This window comes from Penicillium atrosanguineum, assembly GCF_028827265.1.
Source record: "Penicillium atrosanguineum strain IBT 20685 chromosome Unknown utg000007l_segment0_segment0, whole genome shotgun sequence".
Taxonomy (NCBI): domain Eukaryota; kingdom Fungi; phylum Ascomycota; class Eurotiomycetes; order Eurotiales; family Aspergillaceae; genus Penicillium; species Penicillium atrosanguineum.
The window spans coordinates 2475347-2497353 of record NW_026623139.1 but is presented as its reverse complement, the minus strand read 5'-3'; the positions used below and the strand labels follow the sequence as shown (position 1 = coordinate 2497353).

Sequence of the window (22007 nt, the reverse complement as noted above, 5' to 3'; positions counted from 1 at the left end):
GCTCTAACAGGAAGGAAACGCAGGAACTCGCGATCCCAGAGTCTTCACCAAAAATATGGTTAATTCTATGGATTACAAGATCATGAGTCAGGGAAGGCCAACTGGTAGCGCTATAGCCTTTTCTAGGGACGTCTGAGAGCTTTGAACCCCGAAATTTATGGACTGATATTAGCTAGAAGTTATTTAAAACAGTACCATCACCGAAGAATTATAATTTCACGCCAGTCAACCCAGATTCACAGCTCTACTGTGTACCTGATTTCCTCGACTGTCATATTTATAACATTCACCCCCTCTTGGACCATCATGTTTCTTAGCACTGAAGCGGTTCATGTACCTCCAAGTAAGAGCCATGAGATGCGTCCTTTAGAGCCCATGCAGTTTGGAAGATCACGCTTCCAAGGTGGTTGAAGAGGCGTTGCATCGGACTCAAGTCGACTTGACTTTCTTCATCATTGACGGTCTGGGGGTCGGAGTGGGGATCACGCTAGACATTCGAACCGGCATTGAGCTGGGGGTAGAGCCAGGTGTCTCCAGAGCTCGCTTTCCCCTCGAATTCGAATACTGGCTCGGTTTCCCGTGCTGACTATAAAAGTCGGAGGGAGCAGCCGAAGACGCAGAAGTCGAGGACGTCTGATCAGCGCCAGCAATAATGCTCCCTGCTTTAGCAAGGAGGCCGGGGTTGCGCTTCTGGCGACGAGGTGCCCGCGTTGGGCTGATTTGAGCGACGTGAGAGAAGCTGCTCGAGGAACCTGTCGGGGTGGCCGTCGGGCTAGAAGAGCCTGCGAGGACTAGACCTTCCATATCTTCGAGAAGGGTAGGGTTCCGTGCGCGAAGTACATCCAGATCCCCGACATGCAGATTCCCGACATTCTGCTTGGGAGCGTCGTCGTGACCCGCTTCTTCCGCTGCGAAAGTGCCGCTCAGGAGAGCGAAGGTGGAGGCGATGAGAAAGTTTTTGAAAAGCATGATTATGGTTGAAGCTAAAGCGTAATAAAACTTTTTTAAAATGTTGTTGATAAACCGGTATCGATTGAAGGACAATGGCGCTGGAAGAGGTGTCACTGTCAAAGTGTGAATTATTCCTGTTCAGGTAGAGTTCTTCGGGAGGAACACAGAGCCTTATAACACGTCTAGGATTTTCTAACCAGTGACAACAGTTCCGACGATTCACAGTGCCAAGTTGTGGCGGTCTGTTCCTATGGAGAACGTGATATTGGCATTGCTTATCACGCTCTGTATGGTTGCACGGCGCATACATAGTTGACCCTGGAAAAAGCACATATCATTGTTTTTGTTCTGCGAGAATCATCTATTTGCCGATTTATTGACTTTGACCTGCATATCGGCAGATGCAGTTAAGAAAGTCGACACTCATAACGTCGTCTATGTCTGTGGGACTCAAGATACCTGGCTCAACTGATCCTTGAACATAGGACGTTGATTGAGCAACTCCATCAATGGTAAGAACAAGTTGCGACCGCCAGACGAACTCAATTGAGCTTCGCGGTCAGCCTTGAGCTCGTCCCAAGAGACCCATTCCCACCCAGTGCACTTTTCAGGTTCGAGGTTCTTATTGGCCGTTAGACTATGCACAGAAAAGGGGAAAAGCAAAAGCAAAAACAATACATGATGTACTAACCTGAGGCTGCGCTGCGTCATGCACAGTTCCAGCCATGAAAATGGTGATGTAGTGCTTGTTCTCCTTTTCGAAGACGCTATTGACGGCTGTCAGGAACTGCAGGTTTTGGATCTGCAGACCCGTTTCCTCGAGCAGTTCGCGTGCAGCGCAAGTCTCGAAAGATTCACCGAATTCAAGATGTCCGCCCGGTAAAGCCCATGTGCCTGCAAAGATCAGAATATTGAAATTGTGCACTTTGCCTGGGATTGTGGGATTGTGGGATTGTGTGAGGTTGAACAGATTGTGCTGGAGTCGCTAACTCACCGGCACCGTGGCTTCCCTTTCGCTCTCCGAGGATGAACTTGCCCTCGGAATTCAAAGCAAACACGCCGACTCCAACCTTAGGGTCCATCATGAATGAGACGCTGGTTTATTTGTTGAATAATCGAGAGGTGTCGATATTGAGCTGCAAGGGCTTTCGTGAGGCAGTGCGGGGTCCCGCGATCGGCAACAAAAGCTGATACGATCCTGGGAGGTGATAGAGATGATCTAAACCCTTCCGTGATTGACGTACCTGACCGACTATTTAATGTCGGCGTTTGGAGGCTGAGGCTGAAAGTGACGAGTCACTGTTCCATGTCAGCTTGTTGCCTGGGGCTGTGTCTAATCACTGCCTCATCACGTCAGGAAACCCGCAACCCTCAAAATGTGTAATTTTCTACGGAGTTCATGGCAATATGAATCTACTCCTGACTCTCGAATTGCAAAGTAGACTCGTTTCAGATCGCTCAGCGCACCCGCACCCATATGCTCCTTAACCAGCGCCATATACGCATCGGCCAATTCGACGCTCTTCATGGCAGCACCAGACTTGGAAATCATATACAAAGCGCGGCGTGCATGCTTAAGCAAGATAACTGTGAAGAGAGACTCTGCACGTTCGTGGTAATTGCTCGAGCATACCGGTTAGAATTGGCGACGTAAGGGCCTGGGAAGATAGCGTCAAAGAAATCGTGCAGCGCATCGGTTTCCAAGCCGCACTTGTCAGCAATAACAAGCCTTTGGACAACAGTCCTGACCATGCTCAGCACAAAGGTTTTGCCGAGCTCCTTGAGCTGCGAGGCCTTGGTAGTTACTGTAGTTGATGAAATTCTTTGCGATCGCCCTAGTTGTATACGGCTTCACCATCTTGGTGGACTCGCGGGGAGCTGCGTGCACGCAGATACCTTGTCTTGCAGTGGCATGGCCCGGGCATCAAAGACAGGACTGGCGACAAATTCAGCACAAATTCATCACCGGCATCCTGGAATTGCTGTGCGAAGGCGGCCGTCATGTTGGGGTGGATTGTGGAATAGCCGACGAAAAGCTTTCCTTTAATGGTCCCCGAGCCAATGATTGAGCTGTAAGATCTTGATCAGACAAGGATTTTTTAATTGCTATTATTCTAAGTCTAGACCTAAGCACTATGATCAAGGCAGGCATTATGAGGCAAGCTCAATTATTACTGAATAAATCAACATGCCAGTTACACGCATCGTTCTGCTTAACATCTCTCAAGAGGCCAGCTATGACGCATGCCAGAAATATGCATGTCTGTAGGAGCCGTATGAGACCATTCACCGATGGAAGAGGTGGCGACCGGAATTCAACGACTGAAAGACGAATTCGGCCTTTCACAGACAGGCCGACCATATATCTTTTGTATGAAAATAGGTGTCGACATGTATATTGAGAATCTCTAGGTGAAATCCAACTCATTGAGCGTTTCTGATTGCTCGCTGACCATTTAGTACGGGATCACTCAGGTCTTCGTTTCCGAGTTTGCCACGACGGAGGATCGCGACTATTTCGTGCAGGAGGACCCAGCACACTTGGTGCTAGAGGGAGATGACAAGCTTGAATTAAAAGAAAAAAAACACAGGTAGTGGAGCTTGTGGCAATTGATTAATTAGTGTACATTTTGCAGCGATTTGTACGGGTCATACTAATATCGTTAATCTATACTTAATTAGATCCAAAATACCAATCAGACAAGATGACTGCAATCGCCGCTACCTATAAACCAAATTTAGCTTACCTTAATGTTATACAAACGATATTGCGTTGGAGACTCACCAGTGAAACATCCACACCAGGCATGACGGTCAAATCCAGGGTGGGCCGATGACCCCCTCCCCGCGACGATTTCCTCAAATTCAACTTTTCGTTGTGCTGGACACTCTCGCGCACCTCCGCGATCCTCCGATCAACATCAACGATATCAAAGAAGTTAAGTACGGCTCCATGTTTCGTCACATTGAGCGTAAGCTCTTTATCTTCCGCGCGTTTCGTGTCACTGGCAGCCATATTTTGGAAAGTGAATTTCATGACACTTCCATTCCAAGAAAATTGAGGACCAGCCTTTGCCACTTTCTGATCCCCGCCACCGGGCAAGGTGATATACCAACGAGAGGAAAGTGAAGCCAGACCGGATGTGTGAAGCTCGAAGTATGGTAGACCCGAGGAATCGCGCAACTCGCGACACGAGCGATCGCCGTATTTTCGTCCAGTCACCGTGAACTCGGTTACACCATGTTCGTCGGTGATTTTGTACGATATTGCAGACTGTGCATCGCCCTGTGGCTTGAGAATTAAAGATCGTTTGGTCGTTGCGATCTGCTCTTTTCGGAAGGCGATCTCGCGCTCCGGTGATCTTAATGATTTGCGAGGAGTGGGGCGAAAGTTATGCGACATGCGCGCATCGGAGTAGGAAGTGTAAGACATGATGGTAAAGCTATCGGGGACTCGTCATGTGTTGCTCAAAGTTGGCGAAAGATGGACTTTTGTAGGTGCAAGGGTCATAAAATGACGCATGGGTTTTTGGTTGAGACATTTTAATGCGTTACTACGCCCGATGACCTTGCACATAAGGGAAGCCGTTCGACCCGTGCCCTGGACTAATTAGTACTAGTGATGCGATGGTGCGGGCAAAACCAGACTTATTCGGGCTAGTTCTGGTCATGACTGGGCTACGGGCAATAATTGAAGTGGGGGCCGATTTAGAGAGATAGCGCGCGCCCTGACCAGGTTGAATTTCTGGAAGCCTCATCAGACTGGAGACTGGAATAAGTCTGAATTTTAGCCGATGTGATAGTTTTGAACTTCCCACATAGTTGCTGTATGGAGTATGAGTTCTATGCTAAGAGCAAATCGATGTCGAGCCTTAAAAATAGAATTGTAAAGACCGGACAACAGAATCGTCCAGTAAGATTCATGACCAAACTCGGTCCAGCATCTAACATACAAAAAACTTTGTCAATTCATTGATAATCGGCCAAAAAATTGAAAGTCCGATGAGGCTCGGTGAATTGCTTGGAAGAAGCCGAAAGCGACCTCCGATGAGTAATGCGACTTTTGTCACTTCGAGACAGGCAGTCATAAACAACCGCCTCGCCTCATCTACGGAGCACAAAGAATCTGCTCAAGATGGCAGCAAGCTTCGCAGTCAAGTCTCTAGACCATTTTGTTCTTACAGTCCGCTCCATTCCAGAGACAGTGGCTTTCTACAAGACGCATTTAGGGATGCGTCACGAGGTCTTCACCTCACCGGCCAACCCCGCCGTTCAAAGGTAATTCTACACCCTTGAATTTCAACTGAAACATCTGATTGAAAATCAATAGGCATGCTCTCCTCTTCGGCAGCCAGAAAATTAACCTTCATCAATCAGGCAAAGAGTTTGAGCCCAAAGCGCAGAATGTCATGCCGGGGAGTGGAGACTTGTGCTTTTTGACGGATGAGAATGTGGAAAAGGTGCTGCAAGCTTTTCAAAAAGCAAAGATTGAGGTAAAAGCGAAGGCTTGATTTGATTTACAGGATAAGCTAACGATCTGCAGGTATTGGAGGGAGCCAAGATCGTGGATCGAACCGGGGCAATTGGCAAGCTTCGGAGTGTCTATGTGAGGGATCCTGATGGTAACTTGATTGAGTATGCGATTCAGCCCACTTGAAAATAAAAGTACCAGCTAACCTCAAAACAGAGTTTCAAATTACTCATGATGCTTTCTGTCTACACACATATGGCTTTATATATTTGAGGTAGCCTGTATATCGCTTTCAATTTTGCGAGAGGTCAGGGTAAATGAAGTTACTGTACAAAGATTGAAAGCATAAAAATTGTTTCTTGACCTGGTCCGTAGATGAAGAGATGCTATCTATTATACTTTGCCTTGAAAAATTATCGTATAGCTATGTGGTGACTTACCCGTAAGCTACTGTAATTTCGTGCCTTGATAAGTTTCTAACCTTGCCTCATAGGCCTTCTGGTTTTTTAGAGCCCTTCTGTCTCTCACTTGCTAGATCATCCTCTAGGCTCTACATCGTCTTCTGAAGGTTTCAGTTCTGCTACTCTATCGCTTTGATATACTTTATTAAGCGTTATATTTGAATCTATAGTATACCTTCCGTTTCGTAGTATTTATTCTAGGCTAGAGTATACTCATCGTAGATTTCCGTGATTATATCCTTGGTACGTTAGATTAGATTATATACAACTACTTTGAAAGGGCCTATAAGATTTCTTGTTTTATAGAATTTAACCCAAAGCATGTGACTTTCAGCACTTTTTGTCTATTAATACGCGCGGGACATTAAGTAGAAATAATAGACCTTTACTCTCTTCAAATACTCTACTATCCTTTCACCTTCTATTCTAGTCCTTTGTTTGAGGATTGTGGATTGTATTAATTTAGAGTGCATAAGCCCTTTGCACTCTATCTTATTGATTTTCATCCTTTATCCGATCAAGCCTTCCTTGGTCGGGTAGTCCACGGTCCGTCGTAGGGAAGCACGCCAAAAAGCCTACCCGGAGCCACGATAAAGCTATCGTGGTATCCGCCTCCCTCCTGAACCGACACTTGATAAATTAATATAGGCTTCTGAGCTAGTAATATAATACATGTTGTAGTGGTGAAGTGCATGACATAATAGATGCAGTTATGGCCTGAGGTGTCACGAATACCTTGGGCATAAGCAATACGGTCATTTCCGAGGCTTATTCTTGTGCCAGCCATAGTCTGCGAGGTTGGCCCAAGTCTCGATTGAAATTCAAGTCTGGGTCTTTAGAATCTGTTACTGTAATTCACCTGGAATTGCTTTCCAAAATATGGAAATCTTAGTTTTTTAGAATTGCGTCTGATTGTCGCCAGGAAAAGAGAAATCAATCGATAAGAGTGGGTTTACCGCCAACCCTTTGAGGACTGGCGTTATCTGCTGACCGCCGAAGTGTCTCCGCGGAACCCAATGAATACGTCATGGATTATGCTATCTTAAAGATTAAGTCCTCATTCAAATGTTTCCCGAGATTTTGCTTAATCGGCCTAACATTTGAGAGAATATAATATGTCTCCAGAGAAGAAAACATTCAGTTATGACTCCGCCCAGAGTACGGGTACGTGGTCCGCTTTTCTTAAGGTAAGCTGGCACGCAATTCCAACTTCAGGATCTGTGCGCTGATCAAGTGTTAAGTCGATCACCTCTTTCAAAGGCGACATTTCAACTTTGACAGCCCCACCATTCTTGCTGTCCTCCACCTCCCTTATCGAATACTCTGCACACTGGGCCGAACATCCTGAAGTCTTCATCGCTCCCAGCAAAGAACCCAACCCTGAGAAGCGGGCACTGCTCGTTCTAAAGTGGTTTCTGACTACTCTGCGCCAGCAATATTTTAGCCGCAGTGAGAAATTAGGGAGTGAAAAAAAGCCGCTTAACCCTTTCCTGGGTGAGTTGTTTATCGGAAGCTGGCTGCCTGGGTCTAACGATGTTGGGGAGACTACATTGATAAGTGAGCAGGTGAGGTAAGTAATCCCATGGATTTTTCACGATAACGCCAACTTTCTTATGCAAATACCGCATGCTAGCCACCATCCTCCATCTACGGCGTACGCGATCCGGAATGAGGAGCACGGGGTTGAGGTCAGTCTCATCTTAACATCAGCAGCTTATTATCACCAAAACGCTGGAGTTCTGACCTTTTAACTTCAGCTCCAAGGATATAATGCCCAAAAAGTTTCTTTTTTTGCAAACGTTCGAATCAAGCAGTTTGGTCATGCCTTGTACAAAGTCGCTCCGCCCGGCTCTTCCGAAAAAGAGACATACATGATCACCCTTCCAGCATTGCGGGTTCATTCCTTGTTTTATGGTTCACCATTCGTCGAACTAGAGAATTCTGCGAAGATAGCAAGCAGTAATGGCTTTATTGCCGAGATAGACTTTTTGAGCAAGGGCTGGTTTAGTGGTAAGAAAGATTTCTTTACTGCCACCTTGTATAAGGAAAGTGGAGGTAAAGAAGATCCTATTTATAATGTCCATGGTCAATGGTCTGGGAATTTCCTCATCAGAAAGAACATGGAGGAAGTCGACCACTGGGATGCGACGGAGAACACGACCACCCCACTGACCCTGGCCCCCATCGAGCAGCAGGATCTGTACGAGAGCCGTCGCGCTTGGAGAGATGTTTCAAATAGTATCCGAAAAAATGACATGGGCGCTGTTTCTAGGTATAAAGCGCGCATCGAGCAAGCACAACGCGAGTTGCGTCGTGTCGAGAAAGCCGAGGGCCGTGAATGGAAGCGTCGTTTTTTCAATCGAATCGGCCCTGAAGATGATGATGCTACTGTTCAAGAACTCGCCAGTTTACTTGGATTTGCTCCAAATTTAAATTGCGACAAGACCGGAGGAATCTGGCGCTTCGACGCTCACCGTGCTGCTGGTGCCCAGCCGCCCTACTACGAAATTGATGGAGAAAGATTTGGTCTTACTGACTAAAGTTACCACGTCGAATTTCTGTCGTTTGACACACAGTGCGTCAATCCCATTTCGTTTCACTTCGTCTCCAGCAGGATCTTAGATCTGTAAAGAAATGTGAGATTGTATGTGCTGTCCAATATATGACCTTTCTCTGCAATTTGATATAGTTCGTTGATATCATTTTGGGATCAGTCTGAAATACTGACAAATAAAATGAGTCCTCACTAGATATTACATGTTAGTAGACAGCCCTTATGTTGCACTCCAAAAAAATAGCAAAAAGAAAAGACACATGATGCGTTGGAAACTGTCAAGCGCAAGCTTCTCGTTTAAAAAACGCATCACTTTTAGCGAAGCAACGCCAATTTGAAATAAAAAGTGTTTGTGCAATATCTCGCAACAGAGAATCCACTTTCTGGGCGGAAATTTGGATGTATTAAGAACGGAGACATGGTCGGAACGTCCGGCAAGGTAGACAGGTAATGAACCTTCGCCGTGGTCACGACTCATCATCCTTCGGACTTCTTACAAATTAGTAAACAAATGAAACGCATAGGGCCCTGGAGGGGGTTAGGTATTAGGAAATACACGTGATTTGGGGACTTGGAGGAGTATGGTGCGCCATTCCTAATCAAAGGGCCCCAAAAATGTGCTTTCTAGCGTGGAAAATCATGCGTTAGTTCAGTCATAGTAGCCACCAAATACGACCCTGTCAGGTGCGTTGTTCATGCCGTGCATCAGAGACGCAGACAGTGTCTAGCCCGACGAAATGTGACTGGTTGCTGGGTGGATCAAAATCTGGTTCACCATTTCGTTCTCCTCGATTCTTTCTAGAACTCGTTGGTGCCTGCAGGCTTAATGTGCTTGGTCGTATGTAGACGGTGCGGGGAAGCCCACTGATTCCGAACGAACCGAACCATGTCAAGAGGGCGGCTAATTCCATTACTGAACTGGCTGAAAACACGATGCCGCTGTACAGCGTGCACGGACCTGATGTTCAACAGCTCCGATGTCGTGGTCCTGGCTGATTGGATGCCTCAGAAGTCCTGGTAGGTTGCCAAGGTCTGGCACTTATGCAGAGCCTCATTCTCTTTTACACACGTTGCTTAAATGCGGGCAAAGAGAATGCCTTATTGACTTACTGTACGGAAGGAATCATGGATCTCTTCAGTGGAGTAGCTTCAGTATTTGCGGTTTGCGGTCAACTGGAAGCATGCATTAAATGCCTTCGTCAATTATACAATACCTTGAAGTTCGCGAAACGGGACGTGCGACAGCTGATGGAGGAGGTTTATATTTGTCAAGGTCTTTTTAGTATCTTCAACGATGTCACACGCCCTCTGGGCAGCGGAGTGATGACGTTGGCTCGCGAGAAAAACCTTGATGAAAGATTGCAGACCCAGGCCTCTTCGGCTCTTGAGCAAATCAATCACATTATGACCAAGTTCAAGCCGCTCATGAAGGGTAGCAGCCCCAGCTCATTTGATGAAATTTTAGCAAAGGTTCGGTGGCATTTTACGAAGCAGGAGATCCAAGCTTTAATGATCACATTTAGTACTGTGAAGCACAGTCTTGGCTTGCTTTCTTGTCTCTTGGCATTGGAAGGCTCTCTCGCGAGATTCTCACAGCAGTCAACAGCAAATGACAACCACGATTTGCTTCTTAGTCAGATGTGAGACTCCCTAGCTGATCACGCATATTAATATCATGACTAAACCGCTTTTTCCATTTACAGAACCACGTTAAAAAAGATGGTTCATCGCCAGAACAAGTCTTTGAAGAAACTGGCCAAGACAATGAATGATACACTTCACAACGTCCACGAGTCGCCACTGATATCCAACACAGAATCGATGATCGTCATCATTAAACAGATCCAGAAAGTGCCCGTCGCCGGGGCACGAGCAGTTATCGCTCGGGAAGGACGAAATAATTCTTCACGTGTTATGACCCCAACACCAAGGGCTCGCGATCCCATACGCATGCAAAAACCAAGGAACATGCGACTAGACATTACGCGATTACGTTTTGATAGTCGTTTGCCTAGCGTGATAGCATCACCACATAGCCAAGAAACACCATATCAGGCGGATGTGACTGTGTCTGGCGACCGTCAAAGGACGCGCGATTATGGAGATGGCAATAGAGAACATTATGAAGGGGGCTCAGCTTCATCTTCCATTCGGAGTGGCAGGCATAAACACATGTTATTCGTTCCCAACCCACCTTTCACTCAAGCGGATTGGGACAGCAGGAATCGAAACAAGAGTGATTCCAGAGAGAATCTTTAAGCTCAAGCAGCAGGTATGTGGGCAGGTGAATATTATCGATATAAAGCTTGACTCATCACTGAGCGGAATGCAGGGTTACTACAAATATTCGTGTCACTTTTGGGTCCCTGAATTATAGACTTCTTCAAAACAAGCACAAAGCCTCACCAAACTTCCTGTTTCCTCGGAGATCGCGACTGAAGACTAGCACGCGAGGCTCTCTCCATAATCGTGGCATGGCCGATAAAATTAGTTATTTTACACACCTGCTCAACAGTGACGGGAGGGAAGCAGGTTCACTTTCATGAGTATTCGTAGCATGTTCAAACTCTCTCTTTTTGATAAGACACTTCACCTAGAGCCTGCTGGGTCCCCGAACTAGAACTATCATTAGTCTATGTCGGGGTGGTAATTAATTAAGAAGAACGGGCACACTAGCTTAAGCTTAGCGTAGAAGGGGCCATTTTTAGTTTAGCTTAATTGAGCGAAGCACGTAAGACTTGAATTAATCCTTATATCTAGGGAAAAGGACAAAAAGAGCATACGAGGACACGGTGAGCGGGCCGCCAGAAACGGCGCTCATTGCACCGCTGATCGGCCGCCCCCGACCGCCTGCCCGTCTCCGCCGTCCCCCCTTCCCGTTCGGGCATGGCGTCCTCCCCCGGCCCCCGTTCGGGTTTAGTGCCTGCCCACGCCGCTTTTACCGCCCTCCCCATCAGCCGTCCATCTATAAAAGGCCCTTCGCCCTCTCCTCCTCTTTGTCGACGCACTTTCCCTTCTCTTTCCCCCTTCTTTCCCCCTAACCCCCTTCTTTCTCGGCCCCCACTGTCACTTGCGCATTGACTTTCAGCCTGATGCACTGCCCCTTTCATTTCGCCGGAGATGTCGCTCTATCCAGTCGCCTAGGAGCTGAAACACTGAGGTGATCCAGTCCTCCATCGTATTGAATGCTTGACATCGCGTGGTTGTTGTTGTGTGGTTACGCGTTAATTCCCTTTTTTTTCTTTCCCAAACGATTCACCTCCCAAACGATTCACCGTGGATCTTGCTACAAAGCTATCTCGGTTGCCTTCCGCTAGTGAGGCCTGAAGGTCTCTGTTTTCCCCCCTGACTTCGCTGGTTGCGAAGTCTCCCCGGTTGCCTTGTTCGACGCTTCGTGCTCCGCTTCTTCCGCCCCATCTAACGCCCTATCAGAAGTTACAGTGTATAGCCCTTGGCGTCGTAGATCTACTCTTGACCACTTGCTCCCAGACGCCTTGGCCTCGCAGTTTTCGTTATCGTCGGCCCCTCCGGCCTATCCTCACCTAATCGGTGAATCTCGATAGCATACAATCGTAATACGAGCCAATAGCGAAAATACCGCACACTCGCCTGACCTAGGTCGATGCGGCATTATAAGGTGAGTTCCTGTTGGAATTTGGACCAATGCTACATTAGGTGAAGGTATCCTCTTATTCAACATAAGAAGAAGAAGAAGAAGAAGAAAAGAAATGCGAACATGATTTACCCCTCCAAACCGCTTACCCCTCTTTACCCCATCAGATCGATGACATATCCCTCATAACGCCATCAGTTCTATCACATTTCCTTCCCTGATTCTATTCTGTTTATCTGATATAAAGCATGTGACTTTGACCACTTTCTGTCTATAAATACGCGCGACACACCAAGTAGAAATGACAGACCTTTCACTCTCTTCAAATATTCTACTATCCCTTTCTATCTGCTTAGAAAGACCTTCTTCTTAGTCCTTTGTTTGAGGATTGTGGATTGTATTCATTTAGAGTGCATAAGCCCTTTGCACTCTATCTTATTCTTTTCCATCTTTATCCGATCAAGCCTTCCTTGGTCGGGTAGTAAACGGTCCGTGGTGGGGAAGCATCTACAAAAGCGTACCCCGCGCCACGAAAAGCTTCGTGGTATCCGCCTCCCTTCACGGCCGACAGTATGCTATCGACTAATCCTAGCTACCACTACCAAAGAATAATACCTAGGTATATGCGTCGGGACGGAAGCGGAAGAGTCGAGATAATGATCTATTTAAGTACTATTAGTTTATTATTCAGTAGGGTAACTGAGTTATCTAAGCTCTTATCGTTACTAGACCTCGTAAGAAGCCGAAGCCGACAATTCTGACGGCCGTCAAAAATTGTAGTATGGATATGAACAGTTTCTAGGTAGCAGAAAGCATAGATTTCTGATAGCCGTTAGAAATCTATACTGCGGATATCCACTTAACGCATTTGTAAAAAGTATAGCTTATAATAGAAATACTCAATATTACAACCTAGAAATGCACAATTTATGTAGTCACGGGTCTTAGCGTGTTTGTAATATTTGTAACCTAACTTGGGGCCCCGGACCCAATACTAGGTTACCCATCCTGACCCGGACCCATTGTTGGGTCAGGAAATCTGACCCAAAACCCAACCCGGACTGGGTTAGGTCCGGGTTGGGTCCGGGTTAGATTGGGTTGTGCGGAAGACTACTGAATACCCTACCCTTACAAGGGTAGCCCGCGATATCTTCTCTATTCCTACAACTGGCGCAGGGGTAGAAAGACTATTCAATTTAGCAAGGGATATCTGTCACTACCGCAGAGGCCGTCTAAACGTAATAACAATCCAGGATATCATAATATATTCATACCTTACCTAATTTGAGATAGAAGATAAACAGCTTGAACTAGCCCGGATCCTTAAGGTCCCTAAAGAGGGTGAAAATGAGCAGATTTCAGCTAGTATGGAAGGTATTGATCCTATTAGTGACACTAAGGAAGGTGACAGGGAAGCGAGGGTATCTATACGGGTAGGGAAGAGACGAAATAGTGTTTTAACTGATCATGAGAGTGAAGAAAGTGAAGATAATAGTGGTATACCCTTAATGAGTCAAACACGTCACTCTGGAAGGGCAAGGAAGGTACCAAAGATCTATGATGGGTTCGAAATTAGTAAATAATACATTCTTTTGGCTCTTTTTTATCTTATCTTTTAAGGTTAATTAAAGACTTTATTATCTAGAATCTTACGGCTCGAATACCTAAAATACTGTATAAATTGCATAAATTATGTCTCTTAGTATCGTGGGCCGCCAAGAGGCCCATGGGCCGGCCCGTCCATGGACAGAATAAGCCGGCCCGTCCATGGACAAAAGTTCCGGCCCATGGGCCATGTCAATGTCTACGTATACCTTATCCTCACCCACGATATACACATGCTAACATTTCCACGGCGGTCTAAACCTTATTCTGAACGGAGATATGTCTCCTCAGCTTTCCCACGATCCATTAACCTCGAAAATTAGAGCTAACTTACTTCTCATCATACGCCTCAAAATTTCCCTGACGTATTGACTATCTCGTTCCACCGTTGACCACCGTTTACCAATCTTAATTAAAGCCACGTGCAGGTCTCTAAGGTACAATAGATTGTATACTTCATCTTTTGACATGCTGACTTCGACGGTCTGTTTCGCCGAAGCATCTGTGTTCCGAACTGGTAGTGTTTGAGTTGGACTGCGTTAGTGTTGAATATTTGCTCTCCACTAGAGCAATCCTTGAGAGATTGGTCGTACTGTAATGGTAGACCGCACAGTTGTCTTGTTCAATATTAAAGCCCTTGTATGTTCATATTCTGGAGGGGGTATGGTCTATTTTGATTGGATTCCTGAATCTCCACAGAGCCGCACCGATCATCCACCAGTAAGGTCGAGTGACGTCATTGCTCTGGCTCGATCTCGAACGTACGCTGATATTCCAACGTGTCTTGGAGATGGACCAGGCAAGAAAGTGAAGCTCGAATTAGCTTTGCTCCGCTAGACAGCATATTGCAACTGTCTATATCCCGTGGTAATTGCTTATGTCAAAGTGGGGCTTAGGAGACCGCAAGACATAGAAACCGTGAACCCGCGAAGCGGCCAATGTTTCTCTTCTTTGAAACAATCAGGAATTAACGATCTTAGAGACACTCTATTCGATCCCGGAGGACCTGTGGTTGCCTCTGGGAACTGTCATGGAGGTCCCAGGGGCAACAAAGCTCCCAGGGCCGACTTAGACGTTCCTGGGGTCAATAGAGCTAGCCTTGATATCGATCCAAGGGACATTGCAGACGATCCTAGAGATAGCCCCCTATGCTCTAGGTACACGAGGTAAGAGCGAGTCTCTCTGCTCTAGCCCTTGCCCACCTTTCAGTAGTCTACCGAAGTAATACTAGTGGTTCTTGGATCATCTTGGCCCTGTGGAGTTCTCCCGCACGATCTACGTGCATCCTGGGAAGCTTAACCACAATTCCCAGAGGACTAGAGGCTCCAAAATCGTCGCCAGGAACTACTCGAGCTGTCTCCAGTAACACCAACCCGGCCCCAGGATCTACCAAGACCGTCGTCAGGAAACCCAGGCAGGAAATGACAATCTTTGACCAGACACTTAAGCTACTTTTTTGCTCGATCTTTACCGACATTATTTCTTCAAGATGAAACTAACCGAGATCGCGGTCACAATGGCGAAAAACCTTTGACAAAAGATAACATTAGACCCTGAGCCACCGCTCCGTTCAGCCGCTCCGTTCAGAGCCACCACACCGGCAAGAGCCACCACTCCGGCAAGAGCCACACCACTCTGATGAGAGGCCATTACCACTTGGGGATTCATTACTCTAGGATCGTAACAGTAGGTTTCAGGAACTTTTTGGCTCCTAGAATTACGCACTTGGTTCCTAGAAACAGGGCACTCTATAGCGGAGCACGTAGCAACGGCGAGCCAATCAAAACTTGGTCCACCCGCCAGCAGTCCGATACGAGCCATCACTCCGATGAGAGCCACCGCTCTGACGAGAGCCCACCGCTCCGATAAGAGCCATCACTCCATTTAGAGCCACCGCTCCGTCAAGAGCCACCAGTATAGGGATTATGTAAGGAAGTTGGCCTAACGTGGTCGGTAAGCGAGCTGCGCATGTAAGCCAGCTGCGCACCCCAAAACACACAGTAAATGCTAGATGCTATAACAACAAGCACGAGTTATTCTTACTTAATTATTGGTACACTAATTTTTAATAGTGAAACAAGAAACATCTATTAGTCTAAGTATAATAAACAGGTTAGTTTATCTTATTACCAAAAAATACACTAAACAAAGCAACCAAGAACAATATCTCCCAATTACGCTATGGATAAATAATTCTTAGCCTTATCAACTTACTAGATATACTGTAAAGAACTTCAGACTTCAATACGGCTTTGAAATAATCTGTCGTTGTTGAGATATTCTGATGTAATTTATCACTTTTACTATGTGTTTTGGGGTGCGCAGCTGGCTTACATGCGCAGCTCGCTTACCGACCACGTTAATTTGGAAGGGAGCCTTATAACATTCAGCATCTTTAGCAACACCCAGAGATCAATTACACGAGTTCCAGCCTATTCGAGAGAGTGCCAGCAGTTACCCCTAGTTGGGGTGTGGTTTACCCTCATCCTTCTGTCCCATTCGACCTGCACGTACCGACCGTGCTGCCTCGAGCTTCCTATCCCATTTCAGTAGGTAGGTTTTATTTACGCTGACCGCTCACTTTTGGCGATATGACGATATCCAGCATACAACTACTATGTTCTAGATACATGATTCGACCCACAGTGATTATTCCAAATTTCCTGAACGGTGAGCTTTGGGCCTTTGTCTTCCAATATGGAAGGCAATAACGGTCGGCACTGTAGACTAAAAAACGGTGAGCTGACCGGTTGGTCGAGCATCTTGAGAACAGCGTCGTTTCTTCACACATCGAAAAGGGTATTGGAAGCACATGAAAGGGGACCTGAACACTCAAGAGACATGAACGTTAAAAGTGATGCGGAAACTAATCTTTCACACCCATTTGGTGTCCTGGTTAGAAAAGAAAGGGTCGTCTCGGCGTTCTTGAATCTCATGTCCAAATATGGAACTTTTTCGTAAATTATATATATACATATTTCACTTCCACCTCCTACCTCATATTATCTCTTCACAGACGATCGCTAGCAATGGTCACAATCAAAAAAAAACCAATCATTCCCCGATGAGAAAGTTGGCGCGTCAAAAGCAATGTCGCCGCAGAGCAAATATGATGAAAAAGGCATACGAATACAGCAAGATATGCAACGCCGATGTATGCGTGGGGATTCGCATGGGGGAGACGGGCCAGGTCCATATTCTGTCAGCAGACCCTTCGGGCTTTTGGGCCTTTCTTGCTTCACATCTGGTACGCCTAGTTATGACGTTGTTACACGATAAAAGCTAACTGATTAGAGCTCATACTATCCGACTCCAAATCTGGTAGCCGATAACTCCAAGCAATAGAAGCTCGCTAGATACGAGGCTGTTCATGTACTAGAATTTTTTCTAAAAATATTTTTATGAGATTACGATGATTCTGTCCTTCTCCAAGGTGCAGAAATGGATATTTACTTCGATTCAATGTGCGTAAAGTGGTCATTAGTAAGCTAAGGCCAAGTCAATGGGCCCCCTTGATTTGCCGGAGACATCCAAAAATAGCTGCTACCATTTCGGATTATATTTTTACCCGTTATTGTTTCCACCTTCGGCTCGAATCGCGGGCCGGTCCATCTACGGCCCCTTCGTGCCCGTATCAACATTCCGTAGAAGATAGTGGAATCAAATTTTTTAGGATCATCTGCATAGCTGAGGTAAAGCTGAATTTGAATAAACTACTGTGGTAGCTACGTCACCGCCGCTTTGGGGTTTTCTTACGGCGCATAAACACCGGACGAGGTCGAAATGCAGCTATTTGTTTATGATCTGTCTAACAAGAGATTGTGATTTGACCGAAAATACCTTCATTGTCCAGATAAGTTAAGTGGATTTTATGTGGAAATCCCACATAGATCATGTTGCATATCATGTTGGTTTACTCATGTGCTGGATGAACTTGAGTAAATCCACACAAGTGGGAAATCTTCATAGGTGTACTTGCATGATCCAAAATTTTCATGTGTACATTAATGTGCATTGCATTACAGATAAAGCTAAATAATAGAACACCTTATCTATGTGAGCGAATATGATCCGATCAATTCAAGTCCAGTTTTTATGTCTTGCGATTTAAGGCAATAAAACTTCTAATTGATTTTTTGCTTTATGCTTCTACTAAGTGCAGAAAAGTCGATCAAAATCCTTATGGTGGCCATAGACCACGCTGCTGAATTCTTCAATATTGATGCCCTTTCATCCTTGAGGGTGTGGGGTTTAGTCTGGACTTGGCATTCAACTTCAATTGCCATATCTCCATCTGGCTCCACTGATCTTCACCTTACCTCCAAATCTTGAGCGGGGCAATATGGGTGGGTAGGCCTGCTAGACCGGGTGTCTTCTTACTGCTGTATCTATTCCCTTAGCCACATGCTTGACATTTGCTGCATTCACTGAATTTTCAATGTCAGAATCGTAAGTCATACCACCTTCAAACATACCACCTTCAAATGAAAACTCACAACCAGGAACCGAGATTCGTCCGGATTTCAGAATATAAACATGACTCTCTGATTGAATGGTCTCTACCTGTACGGAGCTCAGACCGGTATAAGAAAACATTCCGATCTAATTACCGTTAGTATTTGTTTCCAATTGTCTTCAGCTAGTATCTAACCTGGGAAATGATGTGTTCCCACTTTCCGGGTGTTCCCAGAGAAACCAATTCTTCATACAATGCTTGTCGCATACTCTTGATTCTTGAGCTCATTTCATGGAGGTCGATGAGCCATTTCTGGAATAATACTTGATTTGTGAGAATAGCTGTGGCCAAATGTGCTCCTCGCCTGGGTGGCTGCGAAATTTGCCCTCGCTGAAGTTGGCACAGATGTCCCTTTGCTTTCGCAGCTGCTTCTGGAGAACTAGTTAGGAGATGCAAGGCTCCAACCCTCTCGCCGTAAAGGCCCATATTCTTGGAAAATGACTGAGCTGCCACCAACTCTAGAGTTCCCCGGGACACAAAATGTCTTAATGCCCATGCGTCCTCGTCCAGATCTCCGGAGGCAAATCCTTGGCTTTCGATGTTTCATGAGTACTCGTTCTTGAAAGGATGGTGTTAAAGTTTAGGTAGACTTACTATGCACTGTCGAAGAATGGAAACAAGCCTCGGCTTTCACAGATGTCCGCAATTTTTGCCCATTGTTCTTTGGTCGGGTCAACTCCAGTCGGGTTATGAGCGCAGGCATGTAATAAGATCACGTCTCCTGAAACAGTTTCTGTCTCCAACTTTTTGACCATGCTGTCAAAATCCAAAGTCTTCTTTTGAGCATCCCAATAGGGGTAGTATTTGACCTTGACGCCCACGAGGCCCCAGATATTGGAGTGGTTTACCCAGCTTGGGTTAGATAACCATACAGCCGATGGCCTCAAAGACTTGGATAAAAATTGTGCCCCCAGTGAGTTAGCCCCTGTTCCGGATATCGTTTGTAAAGACACGAAGTGATCCGCCTTAGCGCCATAACGACCAAACAACAAATCTCGTGCCACAGTGACAAATGGCGCATATCCAGATATGGGGAGGTACTCATAGCGAGCGGAACTCTTGTGTTCGTCGACCTCCTTTTCAGCCTTCCTCTTTTGAGTCAGTGACATAAATACTCACAGCCGAATCTGCAGACTTACTTCTTCGATTGAAGGCAATACCCAAGGCTCTGAGTTTCCATCTCGGTAGATGCCCGAACCAAGAATCACTTTCTTGGCCGAGGGATCATCAGCAAAAGCCTCTTTGAGGGCATAATGCGGGTCAAGCGGAATGGCCTCGAGGTTTGAAAAACCATAAGAAGTGGCAGCAGGTTCCATAGTAGTATTGGAACTTAGGAGTGACTTGACGATACTTTGACGGATAAAGTGTTTGATTAAAAAACCAGACAGAGTTTCGGGTGCAAATATATATTGGTCCTCCACACAAGAGAACATCAATTTACTCCCAGGACACTTCATCAAGTTCTAATTTCGAGTCTGCAAATTTTTATTGCGACATAGTCATTTCTTGATGATGTAATTGCAAAAATCCCTCATATAAAAAGTATCGGGAATATTATAAATGATACTCAGCAGGTCTAGACTTAAACTACGATGCGACTCCATGCATGTCTTTCTAAGAATGTTCTACTCAAGGTCACGGTGTCATGATCTGCAGATGTTGGAAGTATGTCGCGTGCTCAAATCCCTGGTTTGGCTAACACACTTGCAAAAAATCCCTCATATAAGGAGTATCGAAATATTATAAATGATACTCAGCAGGTCACTAGAACAGGTCTAGACTTGAACTACGATACGACTCCATGCATGTCTTTCTAAACATGTTCTACTCAAGGTCAAGGTGTCATGATCTGCAAATGTTGGAAGTATGTCGCGTGCTCAAGTCCTTCGTGTGGCTAACACACACTTAATATGCAAGACCGCGACAGGGGGTTTTTTCGTATCCAGTCCCTCTCCGTAAAGAATACGTACCACTGTACTAAAATGGCTATTGATAATGCAGGCTAGGTAGCTGAATCCTTGGAGAGCCATCCGAGATTCCGCAATCAATGTTCTCCAAAAGTACTATGCATTGGAAGTTAAATCCGAATCTCGGGGGCCCCAGATATCTAGTAAACATGCCATCCCGCCCTTCTGTCTCTGTACGTATTCAAGATCTTACTATCAACTCTATCCCCATTGTCCACAAGGAAAAAGCTTGAACTTTGCTCAACATCCGATCAAAGTAAACATCCGAATTATGTACACTTCCATCAAATCATTTCTTGCTCAGAAGGGCCCAGTCCGTCTCCTTGAAAGCCATGACCAATTCTCTACTGAGTTGATTCGTGATACCGTGGGTGAAAGCGGCCAGTCTTTTCAAGGTGTCTGGATCAGCGGCCTCACTCAAACGACTCATCTTGGCATCCCTGATACGGAGATCATTTCGCCCCTCCGTCGTGCTATCCTGGAGGCTGGGAGCATCAAGCTACATACTAAACATGATCGTTCCCTATGTGCTGCCTTCGACGCTGATAGTGGCGGTGATGTAGCCGATATTCCCGCTTTGGTTGCTGTGCTGACAACCATTGGAGTTTCAATGGTGATCGTCGAAGACAAGACCTTAGAAGAACCTGGCAAAAAAGTCAATTCTCTTCTCAAAGCAATTGGGTCTCAAGATCAGGCAGACCCGCATGAATTTGCGAAAGTCATTCAGGCATTTCGATCTGCCACGCTTGGCAGGGAATTGCTAGTCACAGCAAGGATTGAATCCTTCAACGTCCGTATTGCGAAGGATGACGCCGCGGAAGAGGAGGCCTCTGTTCAATCGTCACTACAGGATGCTCTAGCACGTGCTGCCGTGTATACTGAGGCGGGTGCTGATGCAATCATGATCCACAGCAAAAGCTCCAGTCCCTTCGAGGTTCTGGCATTCCTAGAACGATTTCGTGACAGGGATCCAATTACTCCTCTGGTAGTGGTGCCGACTACCTATTCCAGCACAACACGGGCTAGTTTGGTCGATGCTGGAGCCAACATTATCATATATGCCAACCATTTGATGCGGGCTAAGATCAGAGCCGTTCAGAATGTTTCGGATCACTTGTTGGCAATTATTCCAGGGCTCTTTGCCAACAATGAGAATGCGAGAGCCTCTCTTAAAGCCCGGAACTACGCTTATCTACTACGAACTTTGCTTGAGAGAGATTATTGGGGTGATGAGAAGGATGAGGAGGCGAGGCAGTATTTGGTAATTGCCCACAAGCGTGCCATCGAGAACATGAGGGCTGCTGTTGAAGAGCTGGCTTTTGGCGAAAAGTCTGGTTGCGAAGCTGACGAGCGAATCATTCCTGTGAAAACTTTGTTGCAGATCAATGCCCTTCAGCTAGCGACGGTCTAGTCTATCTATTCTTTCACTTTACCTTCAAATGTCAATGCTTTGAATGATATTGCTTTATAGGAGATATTAACCATCCATGAAGTTCCTTTTCACGTTTCCTTCGTTCCAGTTCACCTAACAAACTTTTTATTCTTAACAAGTACGTCTGTACGCGCGGAAAATTAAGCGTCAGTGATGAGATTGTGGTGCTGTGTTGTGATTCTAGCTTGATTTTCACATTTATTTCATCAAATGTAAACTTCCAGCATTGCATTGGGGTTTCCAGTGGTGCAACTGGGGCCAGAAATCGTGCAAGTGAAGATTCGCGGCGGAGATCGTATGGTAAATTATGTTATCTACTATAAAGTGACTTTGAAGCTTTGTTACCGACTGTGGCGTTGAACAACCTTGATCTCGCGGATAGATCGGATCACCTTCCTCAAGAGAAATAATCTTTTTGGTTTTCGGAAGTACCGATA

At 45.9% G+C, this 22007-nt stretch overlaps 9 protein-coding genes across 9 annotated transcripts; 4 read left to right on the top strand and 5 right to left on the bottom strand.

Moving 5' to 3' along the window:
- Window positions 1–429: 429 nt before the first annotated feature.
- On the bottom strand, window positions 430–969 carry N7443_009131 (mitogen-activated protein kinase HOG1; the record flags this gene model as incomplete). The annotated part of the gene is made up of 1 exon (XM_056889187.1): window positions 430–969. One exon carries the CDS (start codon window positions 967–969, stop codon window positions 430–432), a length of 540 nt encoding a protein of 179 aa, XP_056738489.1.
- Window positions 970–1401: 432 nt separating this feature from the next.
- On the bottom strand, window positions 1402–2045 carry N7443_009130 (nucleotide triphosphate diphosphatase NUDT15; the record flags this gene model as incomplete). The annotated part of the gene is made up of 3 exons (XM_056889186.1): window positions 1402–1572; window positions 1643–1845; window positions 1946–2045. Coding segments are annotated over 3 exons (474 nt in total), but the record flags the coding sequence as incomplete, so codon positions are not given.
- A 254-nt stretch (window positions 2046–2299) lies between these two features.
- N7443_009129 (uncharacterized protein) lies at window positions 2300–2954 on the bottom strand (the record flags this gene model as incomplete). The annotated part of the gene is given in 3 exon segments (XM_056889185.1): window positions 2300–2573; window positions 2585–2756; window positions 2807–2954. The coding sequence occupies 3 exon segments, from the start codon at window positions 2952–2954 to the stop codon at window positions 2300–2302; spliced, it is 594 nt and encodes a 197-aa protein (XP_056738487.1).
- Window positions 2955–3625: 671 nt separating this feature from the next.
- N7443_009128 (uncharacterized protein) lies at window positions 3626–4384 on the bottom strand (the record flags this gene model as incomplete). Its single annotated transcript, XM_056889184.1, has 2 exons — window positions 3626–3676; window positions 3737–4384. 2 exons carry the CDS (start codon window positions 4382–4384, stop codon window positions 3626–3628), a joined length of 699 nt encoding a protein of 232 aa, XP_056738486.1.
- Window positions 4385–5086: 702 nt separating this feature from the next.
- Window positions 5087–5657, top strand: N7443_009127 (VOC family protein; the record flags this gene model as incomplete). The annotated part of the gene is made up of 4 exons (XM_056889183.1): window positions 5087–5229; window positions 5282–5444; window positions 5495–5586; window positions 5639–5657. 4 exons carry the CDS (start codon window positions 5087–5089, stop codon window positions 5655–5657), a joined length of 417 nt encoding a protein of 138 aa, XP_056738485.1.
- Window positions 5658–6998: 1341 nt separating this feature from the next.
- N7443_009126 (Transcriptional activator of proteases prtT) lies at window positions 6999–8423 on the top strand (the record flags this gene model as incomplete). Its single annotated transcript, XM_056889182.1, has 4 exons — window positions 6999–7070; window positions 7125–7453; window positions 7517–7571; window positions 7641–8423. 4 exons carry the CDS (start codon window positions 6999–7001, stop codon window positions 8421–8423), a joined length of 1239 nt encoding a protein of 412 aa, XP_056738484.1.
- A 1139-nt stretch (window positions 8424–9562) lies between these two features.
- On the top strand, window positions 9563–10081 carry N7443_009125 (uncharacterized protein; the record flags this gene model as incomplete). The annotated part of the gene is made up of 1 exon (XM_056889181.1): window positions 9563–10081. One exon carries the CDS (start codon window positions 9563–9565, stop codon window positions 10079–10081), a length of 519 nt encoding a protein of 172 aa, XP_056738483.1.
- A 7933-nt stretch (window positions 10082–18014) lies between these two features.
- Window positions 18015–19487, bottom strand: N7443_009124 (uncharacterized protein; the record flags this gene model as incomplete). Its single annotated transcript, XM_056889180.1, has 4 exons — window positions 18015–18257; window positions 18307–18703; window positions 18766–19262; window positions 19311–19487. 4 exons carry the CDS (start codon window positions 19485–19487, stop codon window positions 18015–18017), a joined length of 1314 nt encoding a protein of 437 aa, XP_056738482.1.
- Window positions 19488–20409: 922 nt separating this feature from the next.
- N7443_009123 (catabolic 3-dehydroquinase) lies at window positions 20410–21549 on the top strand (the record flags this gene model as incomplete). Its single annotated transcript, XM_056889179.1, has 1 exon — window positions 20410–21549. The coding sequence occupies one exon, from the start codon at window positions 20410–20412 to the stop codon at window positions 21547–21549; it is 1140 nt and encodes a 379-aa protein (XP_056738481.1).
- Window positions 21550–22007: the final 458 nt, after the last annotated feature.